Raw genomic sequence first — 25119 nt, forward strand, 5'->3', positions numbered from 1 at the left:
TGTGGGATTTGCATGTGCCTGTACGTGCAACAAACACCACCTCCTCTCTCTAGCCAGGAGAAGGACATTCAAGCTCACTGCAGAAACTCTTGCCTGAAGGGAAGATTCAGAAATTTGATTTTTGTTGTGTTTTGTTGTTTGTGTGTTGTTTTTTTTTTCCTTTAGTCTATCATGAAGGAATTCTTCTGTCTTACCACAGGTTTTTCCTGCTGCAATTCCAGCACCAAGCCAAAATAATTTCTTCTACCCTTATGAAGGATCCACCTAGTCCTATATTAGCTGGGGACTATATATATATATTGATTTCTTGTTTGAAGGGGTTCCTCTGATTCCACATTATGAATTCTCTCTCATCTGCTCTGGGTTACAAAGGAAAAATTAAACCAGGAAATATTATTTGCCTTTTAATGCAAGTGTTTTGTGCAGCCTAAAGAACTCCTTTCATCATGAAACATGAGAACAAGGCTCCGGCTCGGGACTGTAAAAATGCACAGTTTGTTTTCTCTGAGGCAATTTAGTTGATGGTATTTGGTTATTCCAGAACTTGGGGTTGGAGCTAAGCTGTGGTGAGGGGAGATGGCAAAAGACCTCTGCAGAAGTTAGGGCTAGAGTCTGATCCCACTCCACATAGTAAATCCAGTGCAATCCAAAGACCCCCATCCCTTGGACACTTCATCTTTTGCACTCATGAAATGGACGTTGGGAAGGTTGAAGCTTCTGCTTAATAGACTGTTGCAGGAGATTGTGGTTCCAGAGCAGTCTAGGACCTTTCACCTCCTTTGGCTCAACAGGACCTTCTTCCAAAGCCACAATCCCAGTGAACTTGACCTCCCATTCCCAAGGCTGTGGCTTTTCCTCTTTAGAGGGTGCTGAGCTGATGGCATCAGTGGGCCAACCATTGAATGTGATGTGAGTGCCAGGCGGCTTGAGCTCACTGCAAGATGTGAATAGTTTTTGCTCTGCAGGCTTTGCTCTCATTCGGAGCTTGTCACAACCTGTCCTTTCTAGCTTCCCCTCTGGATAACAGTGCCTAGGGAGGACAACCTGCTCCCCCAGTGCAGCTTCCAGCTCAACATGTCCCACAGTAACCAGGTGTTGCTGGAATATATATATGCCCTTATCAAACAAGCAGCCTTTGATAATTTTTCTTTCTGCCAGGCTTAACCTGCCTAAATCTTTTTGGGGTGAGATATGATATGTGACTTGACAGCAATTCTAGGTGAGATTTTTTCCTCCTGGGAAAGCATGGTAAGAAATTAAGCTCTGTGGGTTTTCTGCCCAGTCGACCAGGAAAGGTAAAGTTCTTGATGAACTTGTGTTGGGACTGGGGGCAGGAGAACTGCCTCTGTGATTTGTGGTTATGCTCTGCAGCGCTGCCTCCTTACAAGTGAAAGGCAAGTGATTTTGACACCTCTTTATGACCTGGAAGCCACAAGGAAGTGGTGGTGGCTTGTATTCTTGAAAGACAAGGTCATCAACAAAGGTGGTGCAAGCATCTTTGGTTTGGCTGACTGCATATAAATAATTTCCATTCATAGGAATTAAAGTGAGCATCCTAGTTTTAGGTTGCTGGCTGTTTGAAAATTTTTGGGGCTTTCCAAGGTGATGTGCAATATAGGGATATTACTGGGAAAGCTGCTGAGAGGAGCACTAGTGAAAATGGATGTCTGGTTGTGAAGCCTATCTGTCCTACAACCTTCAGGGCCTGCCAGGGGACGTGTTTCCTGGGCTGTGAAGAACCAATATGGGACACAATCATATATCAGTGATTATATCGATCACTGTCTCAGACCCATTCAGTCAAGGGCACCAGCACCTTTTGGAGAGGAACTGTTGCTCCTGCTCTGGGAGTCTGGGCAGGGTGTTGAATGCATGGCAGCAATGACGTGTGAGGGGAAGTGACTCTGTTTTAGGGAATGCTGGGCCCACATTTGAACCAATTAGCAGAATGGAGCTGGGAGCAGTACAGGAGGGACCAGACTGATAATAAGCAAAGTGCTCAAATATGGGAAGTTGGGGAGGAAGCCAAATGAAAATGAAATTAAAGGCTAAGGTCCAACTTCAGCAGTTGTGTAGAAAGCTGGTAATAGGAAAGCTTGCAGGAACACTGGGTCAAAACCCCTGTGAGAGAGACTGTAGGAATCTGTGAATAAGCCAAGGGGGCAATTTTATCAAAAAGCAAGTCAGCAGATTGGAGCTGTTGGTTTGCTTAGCACCATAGAGTCTCCCACTGTGACCTCTTTGCTCACTTCTTTTTGGTGGTGGCCAGCTTGAGAGGTGCATGAGATGGTAGGGCTCTAGCTCTGAGAGCAGCAAGAGTCTTCTGGACAGACATTTGCACAGAGGTACTCACCAACTTCACTGATGCAAAGGGACAGAGGGCATTTGCTTTATCCCTTGATTCAGGGCTAAGGAAAACTATCTTTGAATACAGCCTTCTTTAATGAAGGTGATATTGGAAACCTGTAGATGAGCCTCTTCCTTCACAGCCTTGGAAATCTGCAGAAATCTTAAGAGAGGAAAATCAGCTTTTACCTGACAGTGTACTTGAAGGTAGATTCTGAGGTGGAAAACACTCCCAAACCACGAGTGTGCATCTGAAACACAAAAAGAGTAATTCCAGATACCTATAGTTCACAAGAGGCAGCAGGGATTTCTTTCACTGTGTTCAGGGTTGATACTATGTGATCACCTTTGGATGATAACCTTGGTTCTTGCTGGTGGTTCACAGAGGTAAGGCACTTCTCATCCCTCTGTTTCCTCATCTGTGAAAGAATAGGAATATACCTTCTTAATAAATCATCTGAGAATAGACTTAGCACAAAAGTGAGCCCATGCTGCTGGTGGTGAAGAGAAGGACTCATTTGGAGGTCTGGCTTGAGAGATCTCATGGAGAAGGTGTGGAATACAGTTAGGTGTTTGTCCCTCTAATGTGGCTTTCTCTTTTAAAAAGTGTGGTGCAGAATGTGAGACACACTCAATAAAAGTGAATTTAAGGGCTGTTTCGTATCCTTTGAGGAACATCAGTATTGGCTGAAAGAGAGAAAAAGACCTTTTTTCTGTTGAGTCCAAAATGGATCTGCTTTTACTGGAGGGCTCCATGACTGCTTTTGTGGATATTTCCTTTGATAGCTTTTACCTGACTTGTGTTCAAAATCCTCATTGCGTTTTGTCAGTCTTCAAAACCCACCTTTCCTCGCTGAAATTCAGGTTTGGGGTACGAAACAAAGGAAAAACAATGTCCCAAATGATTTTGCAGATGGCTTGCTACGTCGTAGAAGTCCCAGAAGTAGGACGTTCTGTAAGGGAAGTCACCTATTTATTTCCAAGAGGGCAGAGGATTTATTTTAAACAATGTCATTTTCTTTTCACTTACAGATGTTTTTGTGTGGGGGGGAAAAATATGGCAGTAGTTTCTAAGAGAGAGCACGTGGGCACAATCAAAGGACGTGCTGTGCTGTATCAGGAGGTAGCATTTAAACCAGGGAAAGACTGAATATTGACTATAACTCATTGTAATTATGCCATCTATTTCAAACATGTAAATATGTTTGGTAGTACTTACATGTTTATGTCAGCTGTTTGGAAAAGTCGTTTTCCTTTTTGGTAAACTTTGGAGGGTAAGAATTTTTTGCTACTTGCATCTGAATAAGCAACAAACAAACAGACAAGTTTAGATGCAAGGGATTTTTGCACGAGGCAACGCTGAAGCCCTCACCTGTAGCTGCAGTGTTTCAGCCATGTGCAGGTTGTCAGCAATAATTTTGTGACTAGGAAATGTTAATAAGCAATGCATTAACTAAGATGTGCCTTACATAACAGAATACACCTTGGCCATGGTAAATTTGCTGTGATGCAGATGATTGAGCGTGAGGCTGGGAATGGGATGAGTGGGATTCCATTTCTCTTATTTGGGCAGCTCTTCCCAACTCCTTTAAAAGGGAGCAGCAGTATTTAGTTACTTTTTTAGTGGGCTTTGAGATCTACAGATTGAGATCACTCCAGAGGATCCAGGGGTTTTGCAGAAGTCTAACATACAAACCCTGCAGAATCCTGGAATGCTGATTTAACCTGGCATTCTGAGTGAAGCTGTGTCTGTGCAAAAATTGATGAGAAAACTCCCTTCACATCTGGGAACTGGGATTCTTCACCAGGGGAAATCACTATGAGCCTATTTCCCTTCCCTTTGACATTTTCTGTCTTATCAAAAGCCAGAGGAGTAAGGAAGAAGGTTAATGACTAAACTGGCAAATAAACAATCAGTTCAAAGCAGCAACACAACGTTTCCTGGAAAATTTAAGAATCTCCTCTGAAAACCATTTAAGAATGGAAACTGCCATGCTTCAACACAAGAGAGACCATCTGTACAGAGCTCACTGTGTTACAGGGGCTGTGGCTGCTGGGAAATAGGAAGGGCTTTGTTTTTTTTTTTCTCATGGAATACATTAAAGGAAAATTGCAGAAGAGGGAGGAAAATGAATTTGATCACAGTGAACAGCCAAGTGCATTGCCACAGAGATGTCTCAGGTAAAGCCCATCTGACAGTTTGTACGCTGTTGGACTCTGGGATGTCCAGGTTTGGACAGCAAAGCAAAGAAATTCATGTCCCTTCTCACTAAAGAAGCCACATTTGAGGAGTCACAAGCCATCCTGTTGAGGGACGATGAGGAGACACTTCCCTTGTGCTGAGAGAAATAGAATGTGTTTGGCCTTCGTTTTCAAGGGCTGCCACAGTAATGGTGCATTAACAACAGCTTGATTTTCATTTAATAAATAATAGGAATTATGCTGCCATGGAGCCAAGATTTTAAACAAGAGGCTCCCATAAACATTTTCCACAGGAATCTGTGATAAACCAAAGATAGGGTTAGACGTACATGGAGGCGGTGGGGACGCCAGACTTGGAATCTGTCCATCTGCTTCACCATTGAAACAAAACCACTTTATAGCAACCACAGAGGAGAGGAAGCGATGCAGCTTGGCACATACACTTTACACTATGTGTGGTGGAAATGTTTATTCTTTATTTCAGAAAGATTTAGTGGGTGTAGAGATAATAGAGCATAGTGCTTGCTGGTGTCTTGGGGAAGGAGGGGTGAGGGTGTTTGAGTTTTAAGGGAGTCCAGTGTCAGCTCCCATGGGGAGTATTCTCAGTAATACCTATTGCAGTCTCATGCACTTGGAAGGCAGGAGGAGACAGAAGAATGAAATGTGCTTTTCAGGAGAAGTGTTGTAAAGGCCTCAGGATTAGTTATCTCTGACAAGAAGGATTTTACACACTTGAGCAGACGGCAGAGGCAGAGTTCTGGCCAGTTCTGTGTTGGCCCGTGGCTCCTCCAAGGCCCCGTGCTGGGACGCCTCTCTCGGAGTGGCTTGGATCTGCTCTGTGAGATGCTATGGGGCAGCCTGGGACTCACCAACCCCACAGACAAATTGCCTAGCCCTCACATTTGCTTACACATGCCAGCTCCCCCAGGGTCTTCTGGCTCCCCCTTGCTCATGTCTACCTGATGTGCTGAAGCATGGTGTTGTGACCTGGGAAACAGGGGAAAAATCTGCAATACAAAGAGTCTGTGCAGTCAGCAGGCCACCACATCCCATGGTCCCCAATGTCTCTATCTATTCTCTGGCAGCCATCACTCCCTTTTCTGCTGCACACATTCAGCTCTGCTGTTCTGCCTCTCCATGAAGCCACTCAGAATTAAACCCTAAAGACCCTGGGCTGACCTCTGGGGATGGAAGAGTTCCTGCTGGAGTTTGAGACAGCCCCTGTCTAGACTTAGTGTATGAGCAAGCATGTGAAGGGATGACTAAGTGTCTGAAAGTTCGGACCTTTGGAGAGGAGTCCCCTTGGCTCCTCATTTCTTGGATAAAGTTTTGCTTCCTGTGGAGCTGTGGAGATAAAGGATATTTCTCTCTTTCTCTCTCTCTCACTTTTTATAATGTTCCCTTCTTTTAAAATAAAGGGGAAAAAAAGTAAAAACTGTGCAGATAAGTCTTGGGCGAGAAAGCAGAAACCTTTGAACAATTTTGGCAAATCAAGAAACACAAAGAATGTGTTGAGTGAAACATTTCATAACGACAAAAATCAAAACATCTCACTTTGCCTTCAACCACTTTAAAACATTTTAATGGTTCAAAAGGAAATTTCAAAATGAAAAGTCATGTTTTGCTTAAAACACTGGAAAGTGTTTCATTAAAAAGGAAGAGTGGAAGCAAAACAATTGCCTTATATATATATTTTTTTTCCTCCTTTTTGCAATCGACCTGATGGCTCTTTCCCAACCTGTGCAGAGGTCAGCGAGTGGGACGGAGCCCATCTTCCCTCGCTTTGTGATGGGCTTGGAGCTGGCAACCCTCAGATCTCAGGAACAATCTGATGAAATCATCTTGCACACAACAAGTTCTCCTATCACTGTAACTACCGTTTATTTATTCTTTTTAAAATACAAATTTGCATGCAAGCTTGGCCCCAGGGCCATCCCTGCTCACCAGTTTATGCCTACAGTAGTCTTTTTGGCCACAGGACGCCTCATGTCATGGGGAATGCAGAAAGGGGCTTGGGAAGTCCTTGCCCTCTAGAGTCACACCATGACACGTAGGTCTGAATGGCAGTCTTGGTGGCCTTGGGACCTGTGCTTGCTTCCCCTGACCTCTCTGGGCAGGTGTGCGAACTGGCACCGCTAGCCAGCCCGTGTGATTCTGAGGTCACGCTAGTGCGACCATGTGTGTCAGGGAAGAAAGAGCATCATGAAGAGATGCCAGTGACTGAGGTGGCAACTAAGGATCTCCCCGGGGACTAGCGCCTAAGGGGGGACCCTGCTCCCACACGGGGTGGGAAAGTGGTGTTGGGAGGCAAAGTGTTGGCAGGGGGCTGCGGGGAGGCACAGCGGCTGCGTGAGGGGCGGTGGGGTGCAGGGAACACTAGTTATGGGGTCACAGGAGCCTGAGGAGATGCAGCAGGGCTGAGGGAGGCTGGCTGAGGAGAGGTGGGGGGCCGAGGGGAGCCTGAAGAGCAGCGGGGGTTGGGCTCAGGGGAACAGCTCTAAGGTGGAAAGCAGGCCGGAGCTGAGGGCAAGACACGCATAGCGAGGCATGGCGGTCTGTGGGGCCGGCCTAGGGGCGCAGACAGCCCATTCCTCCGCGGAGCCCCTTCTCCCTCCGTCGGCGGCCGAGGCCGCTTTAAGGCGCGGGCGGGGCGCGGCCCCCGGCCCACCTCTGAACCCGGAGATTGACGGGAGGCCGCGGAGGAGGCGGGTCGGCCCGCGGGGGCCGGCCTTCCCGCCGCCGCTGCCAATGGAGCTGGGGGGGCGGGGAGGCGCCGCTGCCCCTTCCTCCCCCCGCCCCCCGGGCTCCTCCGTGCCAGTTTGAGGAGTCCGGAGCCGAACAAAAGCAGGCGGCGAGGGCCGGGAGCGGTGCGCGCAGGCCCGGCGGAGGGGTGGGGGGGGCCCGCTGCCGGCCGCGGAACGCTGTGGGCAGCCAGCCAGCTCCTGAGCCCGGCCTGAGGGTGGGGGGGAAAGTTTGGAGTCCTCCTCTGGAGCGCGGGGGGGGTCTCCGCCGCGCTCCGGCCCCAGCGCTGCCATCGCGGGCGACCGCCCCGCTCCGCCCCGCTGCGGCCGTCGCTGCTGCTGCTGCCTCCGCCGGCTCCCCAGGCGCAGACCCTGCCCCGCCGGCTCCTGCCCACGCCGGTCGGCCCGCCCGCTGCCTCCCCGGGCGCGGGGCTGAGCTGCCCTGCTTTTGGAGTCGCCGCCGTTTCCCCTCCCTTCCCCGGAACCCCCCCCTTTCTCCCTCCCTCCCTGCTCCCTCCTCCTTCCCTCCTTCTCTCCCTCCCTCCTCCCTCCCTCCTCCTCCTTCAGCAGCCAAAGGGATTTTTTTCCCCTTTCTTTTCTCTCTCTCCCCCTTTTTTTTTTTTTCCTTCCCCATTTTTCCCTCCTCCTCTTCTTCCTCCCTGCTGCGGAGCCGGGCGCCAGCGTGAAGGATAAATAAAAAGCGAAGAGGAAGAGGCTGGGGAGGAGGAGGAGGAGGAGAAGAGGGGGGAGGAAAGAAGAAGAAGAAAGCGAGCAAGAAAAGAAAGCGAGGAGCCAGGCGGCCAGCCCAGCCGCGCCGCTCCCGGCAGCTAGGGCAGGAGGCGGCGGCGGCAGCGGAGCGGGGGCCGGCGGCCGGCGATGGATGACCAGCCGCGGCTGATGCACACGCACAGCGGGGTGGGGATGCCGGGGCACCCGGGCCTGTCCCAGCACATGCAGGATGGACCAGGCGGGGCGGAGGGGGAGGCAGGCAGGAAGCAGGACATCGGAGACATCTTACAGCAGATCATGACCATCACGGACCAGAGTTTGGATGAAGCGCAGGCCAGGTGAGAACGGTGGAGGGAGGAGGGGGCAGGTGCCGGGGAAGTTTCCCCCGCGCTCCGGCCCGGCCTTTGTTGTCCGGCTGGGGAAGCGGGCCCGGCCGCGGGGCGCACGGCGCAGGGACGGGGGCTTCTGCCTCCTAGAAATTCGGGGAGGAGGAGGAAAAAAAAATGGAGACAAGTTAATCCTTACCCACCACCCTTTTTTTCTTCCCCCCTTGCAACTTCATGGTGGTTTATGGGGGTCGCGGCGCCCACAGCCCCACGCTCTCCCCATTCCCTTCTCATCCGGGGGTCCCAAAGTCGGGCTCGGCAGGGGCAGGCGGCCTGACTATTCCCAACCTTTTTTGGGTTGGGGGGTTAATTGGAGAAAGAGATGGTTGGTGGAGCAGGCTTTGGTCTCTTCCAAAAGAGGGGCAAAGTGTTGGCTTTTTTTTCCTTTTTACCTCCTCCCCCCTCCCCCTTTTTGTTTTTTAAGGGGCGTTAATGTTCTTTTTTCCCTTTTCTTTTTTTTTAGGGGCCTGTAGTGGTGTTATTTATAAGGCCGTGGGTTGGTTGTTGTTTGCTTTTTTTTCACTTTGGAGATGCACATCATCTTTTCTTTTTCTTCTTAGTTGCAGAGGAATATAAAAAAGCAAAAAGGCTGTAAAAGCCGGTAGCCGAATTGCCCCAGCTTAGAGGAGTACAAACCTAATCTGCACCTTCAAAGGCGCCAGCAAAAGTTAAGGGAAAGGGGAGGGAAGCGATAGCCAAATTCAGGGCACAGTTAAAGGAATAATAATAAAAAAAAAGTTGCCTTGAATTGCCTAGGATACGGATGAAATTTGGGCTTCAGAGCTGCTAGGTGTGGTGTCCGTAGCCCTGGCATTCATGCCCTGAGCTGGAACAGATTGCTCGAAAACATTGTTCCTAGAAAAACGCTCTGCACAGCCCCAAAACTTGCCTAGTAAGAACTTCCAGAAGGATAAAAGCAGCCCCTAAGCCTCAGCTTACAGCCTCCCACCTCCCCAGCCTGCAGAAAGCTCCTGCTTACTGAAAAGGCTTGTTGCTGGGCTGATCTTATTAATTTTCTTATGTTCTTGCAGGGGCAGAGTAGGTGTGAGGAGGAGGAGGAAATCCTGCACTTTCTCCCCAGCCAGACCTGGGGCAGTGGCAGGATCATGCCTCAGAAAGTTGCAGCGATTGTGTGTGTTTTTGCTTGGATAATTTAGTGTCGTTAATCAAATCAATAAAACCCAAGCAGAACAGAGATAGGAGAAGGCTTTTATGGGTTTGCCTTGCTTGGCTATTTCAGCTGTTCCCTCACAGTACTTTTTTAATTCTTACTTTCAATGCTGAGCCACCAAGCACGCCTTATTTATCAGTGATGTTTGGTTTTGCATTTCCTCCATCCATCCCACTATTGCATGATTGTTTTACTGCCTCTTCTGCCCTTTTTTTTTTTTAATGAAGTTTTGAGAAGCTGCAATGTGCCAGTGTTGTTTGTAGGAGGGCCCCTACAGCCTATCTATGTGATTTGTGTGTACCCGAATGTCTGCACCCATCTGGGTGTGCTGATAAGGGGATGCTGTGGTTCTGCAAGGGTATATACCTTTGAGAGACTTCATCAGATACATAAATCTTTTTAACATGTTGTGGGTGGTGGGGTAAGTAGTGTGAGTGTTTGCCAGATGTTCACATCGTCTTTCGCGTGTAATTTCGGTTGGTAAACAGAAATCCTGTAACCGGTGCCTGATGGCAACAGCCCTTTCTACATCTAGACCCTTAAATAATTGTGTGGCTTAAGAGGAAAAAATGAAATCATGCTGTTTCTTTGCCTCAGCGGGCACATGGTGTGTTTTAAAACCAGGAGGTTAAAACCGGCCCCCTCACCCCCCAGCTCTCTCCCCTCAGAAGCCACAGAAGAACGGTCAGCTCTACAAGAGCAGCAGCCGAAGAGAGAGGCGTTGAGTAGCATTACCCTCCCCTTCCCAGCAGCAGCCGGCTGTGTTGTTTAAATGTATTTACTGTCCCAGTTGTAAAGAATTAAATTTTAACACCTGCAAATAAGCTGAATGTAAGTAGCATGGAGGCAGAGGAATGGGTTTCTCTCTTCATCCCTGCTTGTGTGCCTCTGTGCTCCAAGTTGGGTGATGAAATTCCCCGAAATTGACTGCTCTAAACGGAGCACGTTTCCAGTGCTGGGGCAAAGGTGGGGTTATTTCCCCTTTGCCTTGCAGGACGAGCCTAATAAAGCACATGGCTCGCTTTAATATTGGAGGTGGGGGACAGAGCCTAGTGCTCTCTGTATTGAACGAGACAGCTGAACCGAGCTTGGCCCCCAAAAGCTGCTGGCTTCGGCTCGGTGCATTGCCTGGCTCGCACCGGCGGTGGGAGCCGCTCGGTGGCAAAGGCGATTTTCAAGCCATTCCTAAACTGGCATAATTCATCTCCTTTGCACTAGATAAGTGCTTGCTTGCAGCACTGGCGCTCAAGTGCTAGCAGGGAGGGCAGTGAGGCCGAGGATGCTTAAAGGTATCCCCCCATCTCAGCACGCACATGCCAGCCAGTGTGAATTCGGAAAGTTGTTCCTTGTGGTGACATCCTAACCTCACCTTCCCCTCTTTTCTCTCCAGGAAACATGCTTTAAATTGCCACAGGATGAAGCCAGCCCTTTTTAATGTCTTGTGTGAAATCAAAGAAAAAACAGGTAGGAAACTGATGCTGTTGGTTCGCTGTTATTTTTCTGTTTTGCCCTTTGAGGGTTTTATTCTACCAAGTTTGTGGCCCTCCCTCCTTGGGTAGCAGTATTGAAGTGGGGAGAAATAACTTGCCGGTATTTAATGCTTCTGGCAGTGGACTTGCATGGTGTGGTTTATGTCTGGAAGGGAAAATATTATGGTTTAATTTCTATTGTATAGCCTTTTTTTTATTTATTGCTTTTTCTGGAGAGAATCAAAAAATCAAACCCTTTGCAGTTCCTCTCTTACTCTGATTTCTTCTTTAAGTCATGGCACTGTTAAAATAATAAATCTCGAAGTGTAGAATAGAGGGGGGGGGGAAAAACCCCAACAAAAGGAAATTGTGTAGTTTTACTAGTCCTATTCAGGTAAACATAAAGGTTTCTTCTTTTTTATAAAGAAAGGGTTAAAATGCTCTTGTCTGCCAATCACCCAGGCTAGCTCATGTAAGAGCAAGTTGTCAGTTGCCTTTAGTGAAAGCAATATATTAGATTGTTAGTTACTTTAGGGTACTGTTGTTTTATGGCATGGGGTGTTCTCAGGCTTCTAAAGAAGCTAATGGCATGAGAGCCTTGGTTCTGCTGTTTCCCACTTTCCAGACCTCCTACCATGTACTAACACACTTATAACACATCCCAGGGGGGCATTTAAATTTTAAAAGCAACAATTAAAAAATAGCAGTCATCAATCAAGGGTGATCTTAAACAACAGATGCTCAGGGAAGGACATTTAGCAACATGCGCCACTTAGGTATTTGTTGGAATATTTTTGTTTTGTTATTAAAGGTGGGGGGGGGAGTATGTTGGAAATTCAGTGAGGAGGGGTGAGTTCATCTCTGCTGTTGGCCTTCTGAGACAAGCAGAGTTGGTCGGCGTGCTTTTCCATGCCGGTCTAGCTGTCTTGTTTGAGCAAGCTGTGAAGTACTTGACTTCTTTCCCCACCTCCCCTTTTACAACAAGGACTGTAACAGTCAATAATTCATATCTAAACCATATAAGCAAGGGCATGACATGAATGAAAGTGACAATAAATATGATTGCACACCCAGTTGATATACATTGATAGTTACACATAAAAGGGGAACAGCTTTCAGAAACCTGAATCTGGGTCTTATTTATTTTTTTCTTTCTTAAACATATATATAAAACCTCCTAGTGTGAGCAGCTGATTGAAAATACAATTACATGACTCTTGCAATATATCTAAAATGACTAAAGGGGCCCTTTGTTAAACGTTGTTTGTGCAGTGTGTAGCCCAGACAAAGCACCGACCGATGGCATTCGGCTCTCTGAAGTCCTCACGGCTGCGTGGCCGGGTCTGACCTTCCAGAGGAGTCCTTCCTTACAGAGTTCCCATTAATACCAAGCAGTGGGGTTGGGTTAGGAACCTTCATATGGTTTTTATCGTGTAATGTGAGGAAGACTGCCTGGAGAGAAATTTTCACTGCAAAAAAGAAGAGCCACCAACTTCCTTTTCCTATTTCTTTCCCCTTTTATTTTGTGTGAGCCAGAGAAAATGTTTGTCTGCCTTTCCTCCGTGTGTTACCTTGCCCATGCAGGGGTGCTTCTTGTCAGGGTAACTGATTAATCCCAGCTCAGCTTTGCCAGTGGTGCAGTTGCAAAGTTAGGGGATGGGGAATCTGTTAGGACCGAAACCTGATGGAAAAGCCAGGTGACCTCGGGGATGCTGTGGGGCCCTAGCTGTACATATCCACAGTGACTGGGTGGGTTAATTCCCATCTACTAAGGAGAATTGAGGCGGATGGTGTAGGGTGAAAAGTGCTGCTTGGAAGTAAAAGATTTTCAGGTGTCAGCTGGGGCTCTCTTAAGTTTTGGGTTTTTCTGTTTTAATTTTGTTGTTGTTATGCCTGTGTTACTGGGGTTGTTGTATAGAGGTCTCCAGAGAGGCTGAGTTGGAGATGGCTTTTGGAGCTTTGTTTATCTACCCCTGGATATGTTTATGGTGAATCATTTTACTTTGCAAATTCAAAGACCTCCTCCCTTCTCCCCCCATCTGCGTCCCCAAAAGTCACACTTTGTAAGGAAGCAAATGGCCAGATGGCTTTGTTTTATTTCTTTTGTATTTATTTATTTTCAATTATTGCTCTGTGGGCCCAAAGCTAAGAAGAAGTTAGCCTTGTGTTTTGTTTTTTCTAGGGTGAGGGTACCGGCTGCTTCTGCTTGCTTGCTCCTTCCTTGTGGGCAGCGGCATGAAAGTTGAGCCAACTTCTCTCTTCCCACTTTCCATTTTTGCTTCCCAGATTTTTGCATGTCGGGTTTTGAAATCCTGGTGATTGTTTGTGGTCACTGGTGGGTGTTTGGAAGTGCATGTGTACATCTTCCCCCCCCTTCCCCTGGCATTATGATGTGCAGAAATGTGCGTTCGGTTACCCCGCCGCCTGATTTAAGTGACTCCAGAGCCTTAACGGAGATTTTACCACCGTCTCTCGCAACATTATGGCTAATATTTCATAGCGTTAACATTGTCTTGAGCAAACCCAAAGTGTCCATAAAGTTCTTAGGAAAAGGAGCTCCTCTTGGATTGGCCAGAGTTCCCTTTTGCACTCGAGCTCTTCGTTTATTGCAAAGCATTTATAAACACTTGAAAAAAATAATCCTCACGGTGATGCAAAAGCTCGGTGGGTCGTCTTTTGTCTGCAACCTGGGGATTTTTCTTTTGTGGCGATGTCTGCTTAAAAGTAACAAAAGTTGAGAGGCTTGAGCCGAGCAGGAGCGCATGGAGGTGGGGAGGAAATTGCTGCTTAAATATACGTATAAGTTGTCGGTGTTCATTTGGCGTATTTTCACTTGCTCTCGGTGGCTTTGTTGTGAGGGAAGGGGCAGGACTGCCTTCAAATGGCTGGCTGGCTTTTTGGAATAATAATTATGGAAATGGGAGGCATTGTTGTCCTAAATACAATTGATTTCTCCGTCAATAGGGATTGAAATCGGAAATTGCATTGCTGATTTATAAAAAGTTTGAAGGCAGGGGTAGGGGCTCTGTCTTTATGGCCTCTTTCTTTTGCTTGCTTGCTTGCTTTTTTTTTTTCCCCTCCCTTGTTTTTTTTCCTCTCTCTCTCTCTCTCTCTCTTTTTTTTTTTTAAGCTGTTCTCTGCATGAGCAGAATAGCTAAGCAGAAGAATCAGGCGAGGCGTACGCAGACGTGGGGTCCTTGGATGGCAAACTGGAAAATATCTGCTGTCAAAATGCAGCAGCATCTATTTCAGCTGTGAGCCTTGCCCAGCTCCCCTCGTTCGGCGGGGACCAGCAGGGAGAGGCTGAGCGCAGGATATATGACCGTTTAATCCGATTCCTCCTCCTTAAGAGCTTTTCCCATCCTTTCGCTTTCTCTGCTCTTTTGGGGGAGGTGTGAGGGCATCGGGCAAATGCTGCTTCTTCAAAAAACCCTGACTTTGGATTTGAAATACCCTGAATCTTATTTTCTTCCACCTCCCCCTTTACCTCTCTGTGCTGAAGGGAATTCAGGTTTAAAAGAAAAATGTACATACCACCATGGGGGGGGGGGGGGATTTATGAAGTGGAATATTTATAGACAGCACTGATTAGCTGTGCAATTGTTGTTGAATAATGGGTTTGTGGGTTGTTTTTTTTTCTTTATTTTTTTTACTTTTAATTTTAGAACATAATAGCTATATAAGGTGCTTCTTAGCTACCTTTCCCTGTGCATTATCTTCACCAAACTTAACTCAAATCAGATCTTTGGAGGAGGTAGGATTTCCCCCCCCCCTTCCTTTTCTTCCTTAACACCCCTTTGTTCTCTCCAGCTCTGTGTTCAATTAACACCCCCATCACAGAACTGTAGTCTTTTTTTTTTTAATGTCTGTTACTGTATTTCACTTCTGACACCTCTCTTATTATTCTTGCCTGCTATTTCTCTTTAATATAGCAATTACAATATAGGGTTTCTTTCTTCCTCCCTCCTTTCTCTTCTCCCCCTTCCCAACTAAAGTCCCACCAAGAGCAATGCAGGGAGAATAGAGGTGGCCATGATACAGTGGTTTTGGGGTGCAGGACAGAGTTGCAAGTGGGGTACACTGGCAAACCCAAGGTGCCTGGGATAAAGTTTTTTTGCGGGGCGGGATGGGGCGGCTTAGAATAGAAAAGAATAAACCAGGTTTTCCTTCCCCACCTTCCTTGGCTCTTCTCTGGGGTTTCAAATCCTGTCCTCCTTATCCTGCATTTCCACCGAGATTTCCCAAGGCACAGGGGAGAGTTAAACACCCTGATTTGAATTTCAGCTTCATTCTGCTTCTGCAATAGCTCATAATGTGAGCACTCGCAGGGCATCAGGGTCCCTGCTCTGCTCTCTGCAGGTCTAGTCCTTGCCTAGCTGCTCTCCCTCCTGCCCTTCAAAGGGGAGGAAGCCTTTGCTTTGATATTTATTATTATTTTTCTCTCTAGTTGAAAGGCTTTGCAGGCAAAAGGGGTGCTTCTCTCTCCTGTCTAGGCAGGGTCTGCAGGGGTAGAGTCTGCCAGGACCCTGGCATGGCTGCTCTGTGGGGGAAGTGAAACATTTCGGGAGAGCAGGGCCCCCAGCCAGCGCTGCCCGTAGAAGCCTCTTTGGCTAAATTGCTTCCAGAAACCTGATGCCTTCAAGGGAAAGAAGGGAAGGGAATGTGCAAGGGGCTGGAAGATAGGGATGGTTTGGAAGGGAAGGCAGCATTTGGGAGACTTTGGCTTGGTGGTGGAGTGCTGTATTACTGCATGAGGGATGACCGCCTCTGGGGACTGATTGGGAGGAGATGGAAGCCAGTCATCCTGATGGGAATGGGGAGATGTCCAAGTAGGTCCTGATGGCTGGAAAGAGCAGGGTGTTCAGGGTTAGACCTGTGTCGCTGCAGCAAGTCCTTTTTCCAGGCTCTACTCTTTCAGTATGGTGTTGTCCATCAGGGCTTTTCCAGGGATGGGTAACTTTGGAGGACCATGCTTGCAAGGAGATTTCTCATTTTCCTTTTTAATTCTATATTTTTTCCCCCCTCTCTCCCCTGGTAGCATGTGGTTGGAGCTCTTCGAACGGAGCAGGCTTAATTAGTTTAATCAAAATTGGCCTCCTGCTATCCTCCAGGGGAGGAGATGGGAAGCACAGGGCTGCCAGCGGGCTCTTCTACCTCCTCCCCCTTGGCCCTGCTAGCAAAGCAGAGAAACCAGGCCCAGCTCTGGTACAGTGTTACCTCTCCTGAGGGACTCCCCACAATTTAGGGAATGCAGGAGCAAGCTTGTTTGGTTTTGCTTCAAGGCTTGTTTGGTGGTGTGTTGTGGTTTGTGTTTTTTTTATGGGTGCCTGATGTTGAATAGACTTTGCTGTGACTGCAGCAGTCTGGGAAGATACTCTGAATGTCTGCTGGGTCCCATCACTACCTGCCCCATCTGTTTGCTACTGGGGGATGGATGGGCTTGTCCTCCTGCCCTTTTCCCATGCCCCCAAGACTCCCAGCCTTTGAGTAGTGGTGACTGTTGGGGGTGTGTGTGTGGGGAAGGGGGGTGCTGGGAAGGTGCCGTGCTGACAGCCTGCTCTTCAAGATACTGCCTGCTGACAGCCCTGGACAAGGCACAGAGGCATAGGAATCTTTGTATTCAGTTAATGCATGTCAGAAATATACCTGCATTAATCATGTGTGCATAAATAACAGCTAACCAGAGCATCCTCTGATGTGAATGTTGGGTGCCCTTCCCTGCTGCCATGGGTCTCTCTCCAGTTCGTCTCCCCTTGCCTCTGCCCGGTCTTAGCAGCAAAGTGGTGTGGGCAAGTCCAGGGTAAGAGATCTTGTTATTGGGCCTTGTAGCTCTAAACGAGAAACTCAGAAGATCTTTCAGGGCTAAATTTCTCCAGGGAAAAATGGTTCGAGTTCCCTTATTTGAGACCTGCAAGGGGATTTCCCCCTCGGAGCGCTGACTGTCTGCAAGCAGAGCTTTCCTAAACGATCTCAAATGCTGGATTTATTCCTGTTAGCAGGCTTGCACGCTGCGTGCCGGCCCTGGGTCTGAGGGCAGCAGCTGTAAACAAGACACAGAGAAACTCAGACAATTTCATCATGGCTTGCTTGTTGCTGTTTTTTGTCAGTTTGTGTTTTGTTCCCCCCCCTTCACCACCTCCCCCCCCCCCCCAATCACAAGGAAATTACTGCATGCAGCAATTCTTTTAGAGTGGTAGGGTGGTGGTTTAAACACGAATGGTTTTGTTTGCAGTGAGATACACTAGGCTCTGCTGCTGCTGGTGCTTCTGCTGAATCAGAGCTGGGGATTTTGGCAGGGAGAGGCAAGGAATTTGGAATTCCTCGTCTGCCTTTGGTTCAGCACCTCATTCCCCACTTCTTCCTTTTATCTAGGAGGTTGCTGCCTTCTCTGCTAATGGAGCTCTGCAAAGGGTTTTGTGATCTCTTGGAATTCTGTTGTTAAACGTTTTGCTGCTGTTTTATTATTTCTTCTTGTACTTGGAGCTGAGGTGCTTCAGGAGGCAGGAGAGCCTGTCTTATTTGCTCTGTGCACCAGGGGGTTGGCTTGCAGCTGGTGCAAAATGCCAGGTACCCAGTTGGAACAGAGGTTGACTTTATTGGCTTTATTCTCTTTTTTTTTCCCACTTTTCAAAGTTACTTTAATTTCTATTTAATGATTACCCCTGCCTTGCATTTCCATGGTGCTGCTGCTTTTATACAGCTGCTATCACCTTTCTGGTAACACATGCTTTTCTTTCTTTTGGGAATTGTTGGGGTAGGAGAAGCTGAGTCACAAGACTCTGACTCCACAGACCCCAGGACAAGATGCCCCTGCTGGGTCCATGCTTTTGGGTGCTGGGCCGGGAGAAGTGATGCTGCTTTGCGCTGCAAGGATGTGCACTGTACAGCACCTAGCACGGGGGACTCGGTGCTGGGCTGGGGTTTGGAAGAAGGTAATGTGATTTACAGCAATGGATCTGGTTAATAATCTCCAGCAGCTTCTGTATACTCAGGGGCTGGTTGTATTCCCAGCCAGGTGTTTGCAGACCGGATCAATATGGCCCTATTTGCATGGGGCTGTCCGTAATCTAATAAACCAACCTCAATCTGCGTCCTTTGCTTTCCCTAAACATCCACCCAGAGATGATCCCGGTCTAGTTGGACTGGCAAGTGATCCCCATGGTGGGAGAAGCTCTTTGTGGACTGTGTGGCCCCTGGGCTACCAGCCTGGGGTTGCATGTTGCACCGCAGTGCTGCCAGTGGGGTACTGGGTGCAAGAGTGTACCCGCTAGCAGAGCCTGGGCTGTGTTATGTCCCTGCTTTTTGGGTGTGCCAAACGTTTGTCGGTGCTGCGTGGTGCTTAGCAGACTGTAACCTCCCCAGTGTGCTCCAGAGGCATATTGACATCAGGGGTTTTCTGTGAAATCCCTTCTCTTGCCACGTTGCCTTTGGGGGAGCATCTGCTGGGAACCCTATTTGAAACCAAAAATGATGGTTTTGCAAGCTGGGCAATCAGCAGCTTCTGCTGAAAACTGTCTCCAGAGGTGTTGCATCCCCCGGCGACTTAAATAATACAAGGTGGCGGGCGGTATAGGGATAAATTACAGAAAGCCTTGGCCTGAGGAGACCGTGGGCTGAATACATTTAAGCGTGGTGTTGTCAGGCTGGTAGCAGGGCTGGGGAGTGACTCAGGTTGTGCTTTCTTCTGGTGCTGAGGATTGGTTGGGCTGGAATTACTGGTTTGCGACTGTGTCGATGTTAAAAGAAATGGGGTGTGGGGGGGAATAGAACTGAAGAATTAAATCTCTCAGCTTTGTATTTGTGAGCCCTGCCCCTGTATATATATATATATATATATATTTAATTTATTTTAAGCTTGAACAGAAAGCCACCTTCACTGCTTTTGGTGGCAAAAGTGAGGTGGCAGGAGAACTGGCAGCAGGGTGGAGGGGATGTCTGCTGGGGGAAGCTGCTTCACCGGACTGCTGTGCCTGCCGAGGAGCAGTGTGCTGTTGCGGCTTCTTGGGGTTTTTGGGGAGGTTGCCAGCACAGATAATAGAAATTCCCTCTGACACCTAGGGTGAGCAGCACATTGTCACCGTCCTCTCCCTGCCCAGCCTTTTATTTATAGGAGAAGCCTTTCCCAAAATAGCTTTTTTGTGTGCCCTAAACTGATAGGCTGTTTCATATATGCCACTACCGTCCCCTACCCTCCAACCTCTGTTTTTATTTTACATATACTGATAAATTGAAAACCTGTGGAACACCCAGTGCTGTGAGGAGTCCCTCTAATCCAAAGTGTTAACTTTGCCATTTTATTTCAGCCTTGGTGAGATCCGAGCAGAGCTGCCTTTGCAAGTGAGCTCAATTGGTCTGAACGCTGGTTGCTGGGTTTTTGTTTCTTGCTCTGAGCACAAGCCCAGAAACTCGGTTCATTTCCACGTCCCATTTTTTGTTTTGCAGGCAGTAATTTGTAACACCACATTTGGCCCAGCCTGGCTGGCCTGCCTGTCCTCGTTATCAGAAGAGGAAAATCAAGTTTCTCTCCTGGTTGGATAACATTTTCAAATTCCAGGGTGATGTCGATTAGTAGAATGAGCAGTGGCAGGTTAACCGGCAGAAATACCCTTCCAGTTGTGAACTGTTTGTTGCTGGTCGTTGCTCCTTTCCCAACTCCAGTGGTCCTAATCCTGGACATGTCTCTGCAGCATGGGGATTTTTCTCTCTTGCTTCAGCACAACTGTTTCCTTTGACATTTGATATTTACAAGGCTGGAGCCAAAATGAAAGCAAATCTGCCTGTAACTCTCTAAAATGTGCCTTTCTAATTTCAACCTTCATGTTTCAAAACCCAAGCTGCTGGTGGGTGTATGTTTGTTTATACACATCCTTTCTCTCTCTTTTTTTTTATCCTGTGCAGTGATTTTTCTGGTGAAACAGTGAGAATCATACAATACCTGGAGCCTCTGGATGGGCCAGACTCCAGCTGTAAGCTTTGAATTTGGCTTTTAACTCCCGAGTGTCTTAAAACATTTGCAACTACTTCATATTAACTTAATCTTTTGTGTTGGAGAGGGGTGTGTTTATATCCCAAGCCGTTCTTGCAAGAATACTGTTGCAAATACTGCAATAGTATGATTACTGCAAATCTCTAGGCAAAAGGCACAGTTCATGGGGTGAAAGAAATGAGTTGGAAGGAGTTGCATCTGTCAGTCCTGACTTCATAGCACAGGACACAGTTTCCTCCCTGGTACACGTCGTGTGCAGCTTGTGCTTTCCAGAAGGGTGTTTGGTCTTGTGTAGGACAGATCCAGGTGGCACCACCCTGATGGAGGTGATGCTTTGAAGGGTTAATGACCCTTGTTTTGCAAGAGGTCACCTCTTCATTTCTGATCCGATTCTGTGGAGCTTCTGGCTGCTGCCATGGGCTGTGCATGTGGCTGCCGAGATTGAGGAGCCTGCCGCGGCCCTGCTCCCGGTGCAGTTGCAAGCATGGGGGGAGCAGGTGGCAGGAATGATGTTTTTGGCAAATGTATTATTCCCCTGGAAAATCCTGGCTGTTAGATCTGGTCAGCAGATGTGAAGTGTTGATCGGTATCGGTGGTGGGGAGTTGCAGTGTACTTCACTAGTGGAGAAAAACCCAAGGAGCAATTCCCTGATTTATGCTTTCGGCGATGTGAAATGAAGCAGTCTGAAGTGCTTTGCTTAGCAAGCTTTTAGCAGACCACTTCTCCCTCCCTACTTCATGCACGTTTTTCTAAAGAGGCTGTTTCTTGGCTCTGTTGCTGGGTGGGCAGAGGTGCCTGGTGGGGCATGAACCCCTTAAATGTGTCTAGGAGGCACAAAGCATCGAGCACGGGAGCAGGGAGTGAGCAGTGCCTGCTGTAGCTAACTCCAGAGCCCCGGTGCAATTCTGTCCCCAAGTGGCTGAAAAGGTCATTTAGCACAATAGCAAACAGTTAATTTATTTTTTTTAACACTCCCTCAAATAGTCAAATTAGCATCCTTCCTCTGCTGCAGGACTTTCTAGAGGGGGTGCCCAGGGAAGGATTAGCAGCAGGAGCGCCTGGGCCTGGGCTGTTCCACTCCCCAAGGTCCCTGGCTGCTATTTGCACATTGTGGGGTCTGCCTGCAGCTGGCATTTCCCTTGTTCGGTGGAATTTACTTTCTGCCTGGCAAGGGCGTTGGGTAACATTTGTGCACCTGGGCTGCTTAAGCTGCAGAGGGGCTGGGGGATGCTGTGGAGAAGGTCAGGGGTCTCTGCTTTCCTCACAGGCAGAAGGGAGCAGGGAATGCAGCTGATGGGTATTGTATTCCTTCTAGGCAGCAAGGTGGGGGGGGAAATGGTGTTATGTAGCCTGATGGTACCTGTGCAACCATCTGGATCCTCCTCATGTTGGGTTGATGTGGGGTTGGCCCTTGCTATGCAGAGCTCCGACCCTGCTTGGTTTCCTCTTGTGGTGGATGGATCGATTTGGCAGCAGGTGTTTGGTTGGTATCTGTTGGGACAGGTTTGCAGCATTTGTCTGGGGGGGGTGCAGCCTGGGGTGGAATTTCTCCTTAGAAATGGCTCTTCTGCATCTAGATGGAAAGCTGTGGGATTCTGAGCCGTGGGTTCTCAGGGGCAGGATGACACACACAGTAGCATGATGTCATGGCTGAAGGTTTAGGGAGGCTATCTCGGGGCAAACAGGGATTGTTTACAGTGGAAAATCCACACGCAGTATGGAAGGAAATGAGACGCAGTGAAGGGTGGTGGTAGGGGAAGTCCCTGGTCTTTCCGTGCTCCTTGGGCAGGTGGCAAAGTCCACAGGGGTGGAAGGACAGCTTTTTGTTTTCCTTTTATTGCAGTGTTTGGTTATGGCCTTTTGCTGGGTCCTCGGGGGGGTTAACAGCCAGGGGCCAGGACAGAAGGCGAGTGCTGGAGGGCTGTGACATCCTGATGCTTCCAGTCCCAACACCCACTTGGGAGCTGTGGGCACAGCTACTAGAGCATTTGAGTCCTTCATGCCAAGGCACGCAGCTACGGGCAGGGGCGGTAGACGGACCTGCTTCATCTTCTGTAGGCTGTAGGAAAGGAGCTGCGCAATTAGGAGAGGTCCCTGTGGCTTGTGTTTGAAAGGAGCTCTGTTAGGGTAATTTTTAAGCTGTTCAATCAGAAGACTGTCTGAAGAAGAGGGAAAGTGCTTGTGTGGTGGGTCTCTGCCTATGCCACATCCCCTCTTCCTGGTCCCTTTTGCTTTTTTGTGTCTTTATTGCTTTTGCTTCACCCTCTTGGGGATGTCAGGTCTGCTACCCTAGAGGTGGCCAGACTCCTAGTAGCACTCTTGAGTAGTGATGCTCTGTTCCCTTGGGAAGCTCTGTCCAAGTATCTTCTCAGCTTCTTGCCTGCTGCAAGTAGTCATCAGCCTGCTGCCTTCCTCTTGACACATCTCCCCTTTGTGCAGGTACTGGTGCTGAATTTGACCCTGGTCAGTGGTTGCCCTTGCAGGCTCCTGGGGGGAAGCCTATCCCTTCAGCTCTCTGGAGGGCTTTCTTAGGTTCAGCGTGGAGTGTGGAGGAGGCCTAAATAAAGAACAAATGAGAAACATATAGAGACAAATGGGAATCAGATTTAGGAAGCAGACGAGACAACCCTTTGGAAAGGGCAAGGGGGATGTTTGCTTTAATCAGTCTCCTTGGGTTTCAGGCAATAATAAAGGAGATTTGTTTTCTTTAACCTTCTTTTCCCCCAGCCTTCTCTGTTTCCTTCTGTTCTTCTTTTTGTTCTCTTAACAGCCCTATAGTCCTGAGTCCAGCAGCATCTCCTCCCTGAGCTCTCGCCTTCTGCAAATGGTCAGGCCAATCCAGGGGACCTCTTGTTGGTGTTTTTGTTTTGCTTTATTTTTTCCCCCTTCTTCTGACTAGCTCTCTCTTTTGGGAGCATGTCACCTCAAGTCAGGCCACTTTGGCTAGGCTGGTGGGAACAGGTCCTTTCCACCACCAGAGGAGGAGCCTTTCAGACTGGAGTGAGCAGTGAAACACACTCCTCCAAATGGGCTGAGGTTTTCTCTGTGGAGTTGATTTGTCCTGGCATGCTCTACTGTGTACTTTAGAGGCAGTCTCTAGGGAACTGGCCACACTTGGAGGAGATGAAAGTTTCTCTGTTGGAGGTCTTGGGCAGTGCCTCTGAGGCACTTGAGTTACCTCCTAAGGTGCTGCTCTGGGACATGTTGGTGGCTGGTGCTTGAAAAGGAGGACCCTGCCTTCCTGGCCTTCATGGAGGGATTGTTCCCCTGCAGAAATGTGCTTCCTTCCCCTTCTTCCTTTTTTCATGCTAATAATCTTGATGCACAGCAGGTGGCTCTTGGGAGAGTTGGGGCCCGATGTAGCTGTGGGTCAGTGAAGCCCAGCCTTTGATCCCTTCTACTTCCAAGAGGCCTGGTGGTGAGTAATCATCACCTTCAGCTGAGTCCAGAGTGGAGCTGGGATCACTGGTTCCTCAGACCATCTGTGCAGCTCTTGGTGCTGTACTCTGCGCTGAGTACTATGTGAGGGAAGTTTCTCCCACCTTGAAAGGGGAATGTGCACCCAGTTGGGGAGGTTTCACCAGTACCTTCTGTAGCTGGGCTGCTGCAGCATGCAGGGTTGTTGTGGTTGTGTCCTAGGCAAAGCTTTCTCATACAGCACTTTTTTCCCCCCCCACTTTCTGGTGGGTGGTAGACAAGGAATCTGGGATAACCTCTGGCATGTTCTAGTGGATTGCTTTCACATGCTCTCCTGGGTTTTGTAACCCACTTAATCTCTGGTTTAGGTAAGAGTTCCCATCCTGGAGAGTAAGGTCACCCACCCTGGAGAGATGTGCTAGAAGGGCTGGTGATGAACAGCCTCCAGTATGACCATTGTATCATGTTCCAGGTAGAGACTTTCAAGGTGGCAGTCAGAACTGTGTGCCCAGTCAGGCTGTGGGGTGTCTTCTGTGTTTAGTGGGTGGTAGTGTGGTGGAGTGGTTTGTCCAGGGCATATTTCACCTTCAGTGCTCAGCAGGTCAGTTGTTTTCCTGTGTGGCTTGGCGGACCTTGCACACAGAGTTTGTTGGTAATCCTCAATGGAGGCTGCTTCTGATCCCAGTGTGGGCATCCTGCTGCTTGGTGAGAGCCATTATGGTGCCTAGGAAGGGCTGATTCACTTAACATTTGCAAGACAACCGCAGGGCTTCCCAGTTGCAAACTGGTTTGGCCCTGCTCTGAAAAGCAGAGTGAAGCAAATGAGATGATTGTGCCCTGTGGTGGCATTTCCAGGTCGCTGAGGTTGGCACAAGGGAAACTGCCTCCGTGGCAGTGCGGGGTGAGCATCTTCCCTTGTTCAGGGCAGCAGAAATCACGGTCGCGGACCTCCACCCCGGTATGTCACTGCTCTGTGGGCAGTCATCTCCCCCAGGTGGTGCAGGTGGGTGCCGGGGGAGCCCGTCGGTGCCCGTCGGCTCGTGGGCGCTCTGGATGGGTCCCAAAGCCGCCGCTGCTGTGTGCGCCAGCGGAGCGGTCTGTGCGCGCCAGCGTGGCGCTGCTGCCAGCGAGCTTCCCCTGCACCGCGCCACGGTGAGGCTTTTTTTAAAATTGTACTTTATTAGGAAATTCCCATTTGGTTGCTTTAAAAAGCCAGCCCTTGTGGCTGGCCCCTGGCCCACCGCTAACAGATTTGTTTGAGAAAAGGCTGCGTTGGCATCCTGCTTTATTGAACATGCCTCCTGGGAAGGCAGTTTGAATATCCTTCTGTCTCCTCGGAGCAGGGAGCTCTCAGGACTGCCTGCCGCCATGGGGATGGGGAATGCTCTCCTCTCCCTTTCCCTCCCACCCCTGCCCCTTGTTCAAGCCTCCCTTTTTTTTTTTTTAACTTTCCAGAGGAGAGAGAGAGAGAGAGAGAGAGTGCTATGCACCGTGCGTCCCGCTCCATGCAGCTTTTCTCTTTCCCCACGGAGTTCATCCAAAGTTCGTATCCAGACGATGAACAAAGTAGCTCAGACCTTTTCCTGACTCCTCACCCTTTGTCCTCATCACTTAGTGACAGACAGGAATCAAATGCCACAGACAGGCTGACGGGATGGGGCTGTGTGAAAG

At 48.7% G+C, this 25119-nt stretch overlaps 1 protein-coding gene across 2 annotated transcripts in view; it reads left to right on the top strand.

Annotated features, from left to right (window-relative positions):
- The first annotated feature begins 7574 nt into the window (after window positions 1–7574).
- PBX1 (PBX homeobox 1) overlaps window positions 7575–25119 on the top strand; it is a 137459-nt gene continuing 119914 nt past the window's right edge. Inside the window, exons 1-2 of one of the 2 annotated variants that reach the window (XM_068141506.1) lie at window positions 7575–8356; window positions 10966–11039. In XM_068141506.1, the coding sequence (XP_067997607.1) occupies window positions 8166–8356; window positions 10966–11039 (265 nt within the window). In that variant the 5' untranslated portion in view covers window positions 7575–8165. The remainder of the gene's footprint in view (window positions 8357–10965; window positions 11040–25119) is intronic. The other variant, XM_068141507.1, reaches the window with a different exon arrangement.

This window comes from Melanerpes formicivorus, unplaced genomic scaffold (genome assembly GCF_026170545.1).
Source record: "Melanerpes formicivorus ecotype bairdi unplaced genomic scaffold, bMelFor1.0.p_v2 SCAF_7, whole genome shotgun sequence".
Lineage (NCBI taxonomy): Eukaryota > Metazoa > Chordata > Aves > Piciformes > Picidae > Melanerpes > Melanerpes formicivorus.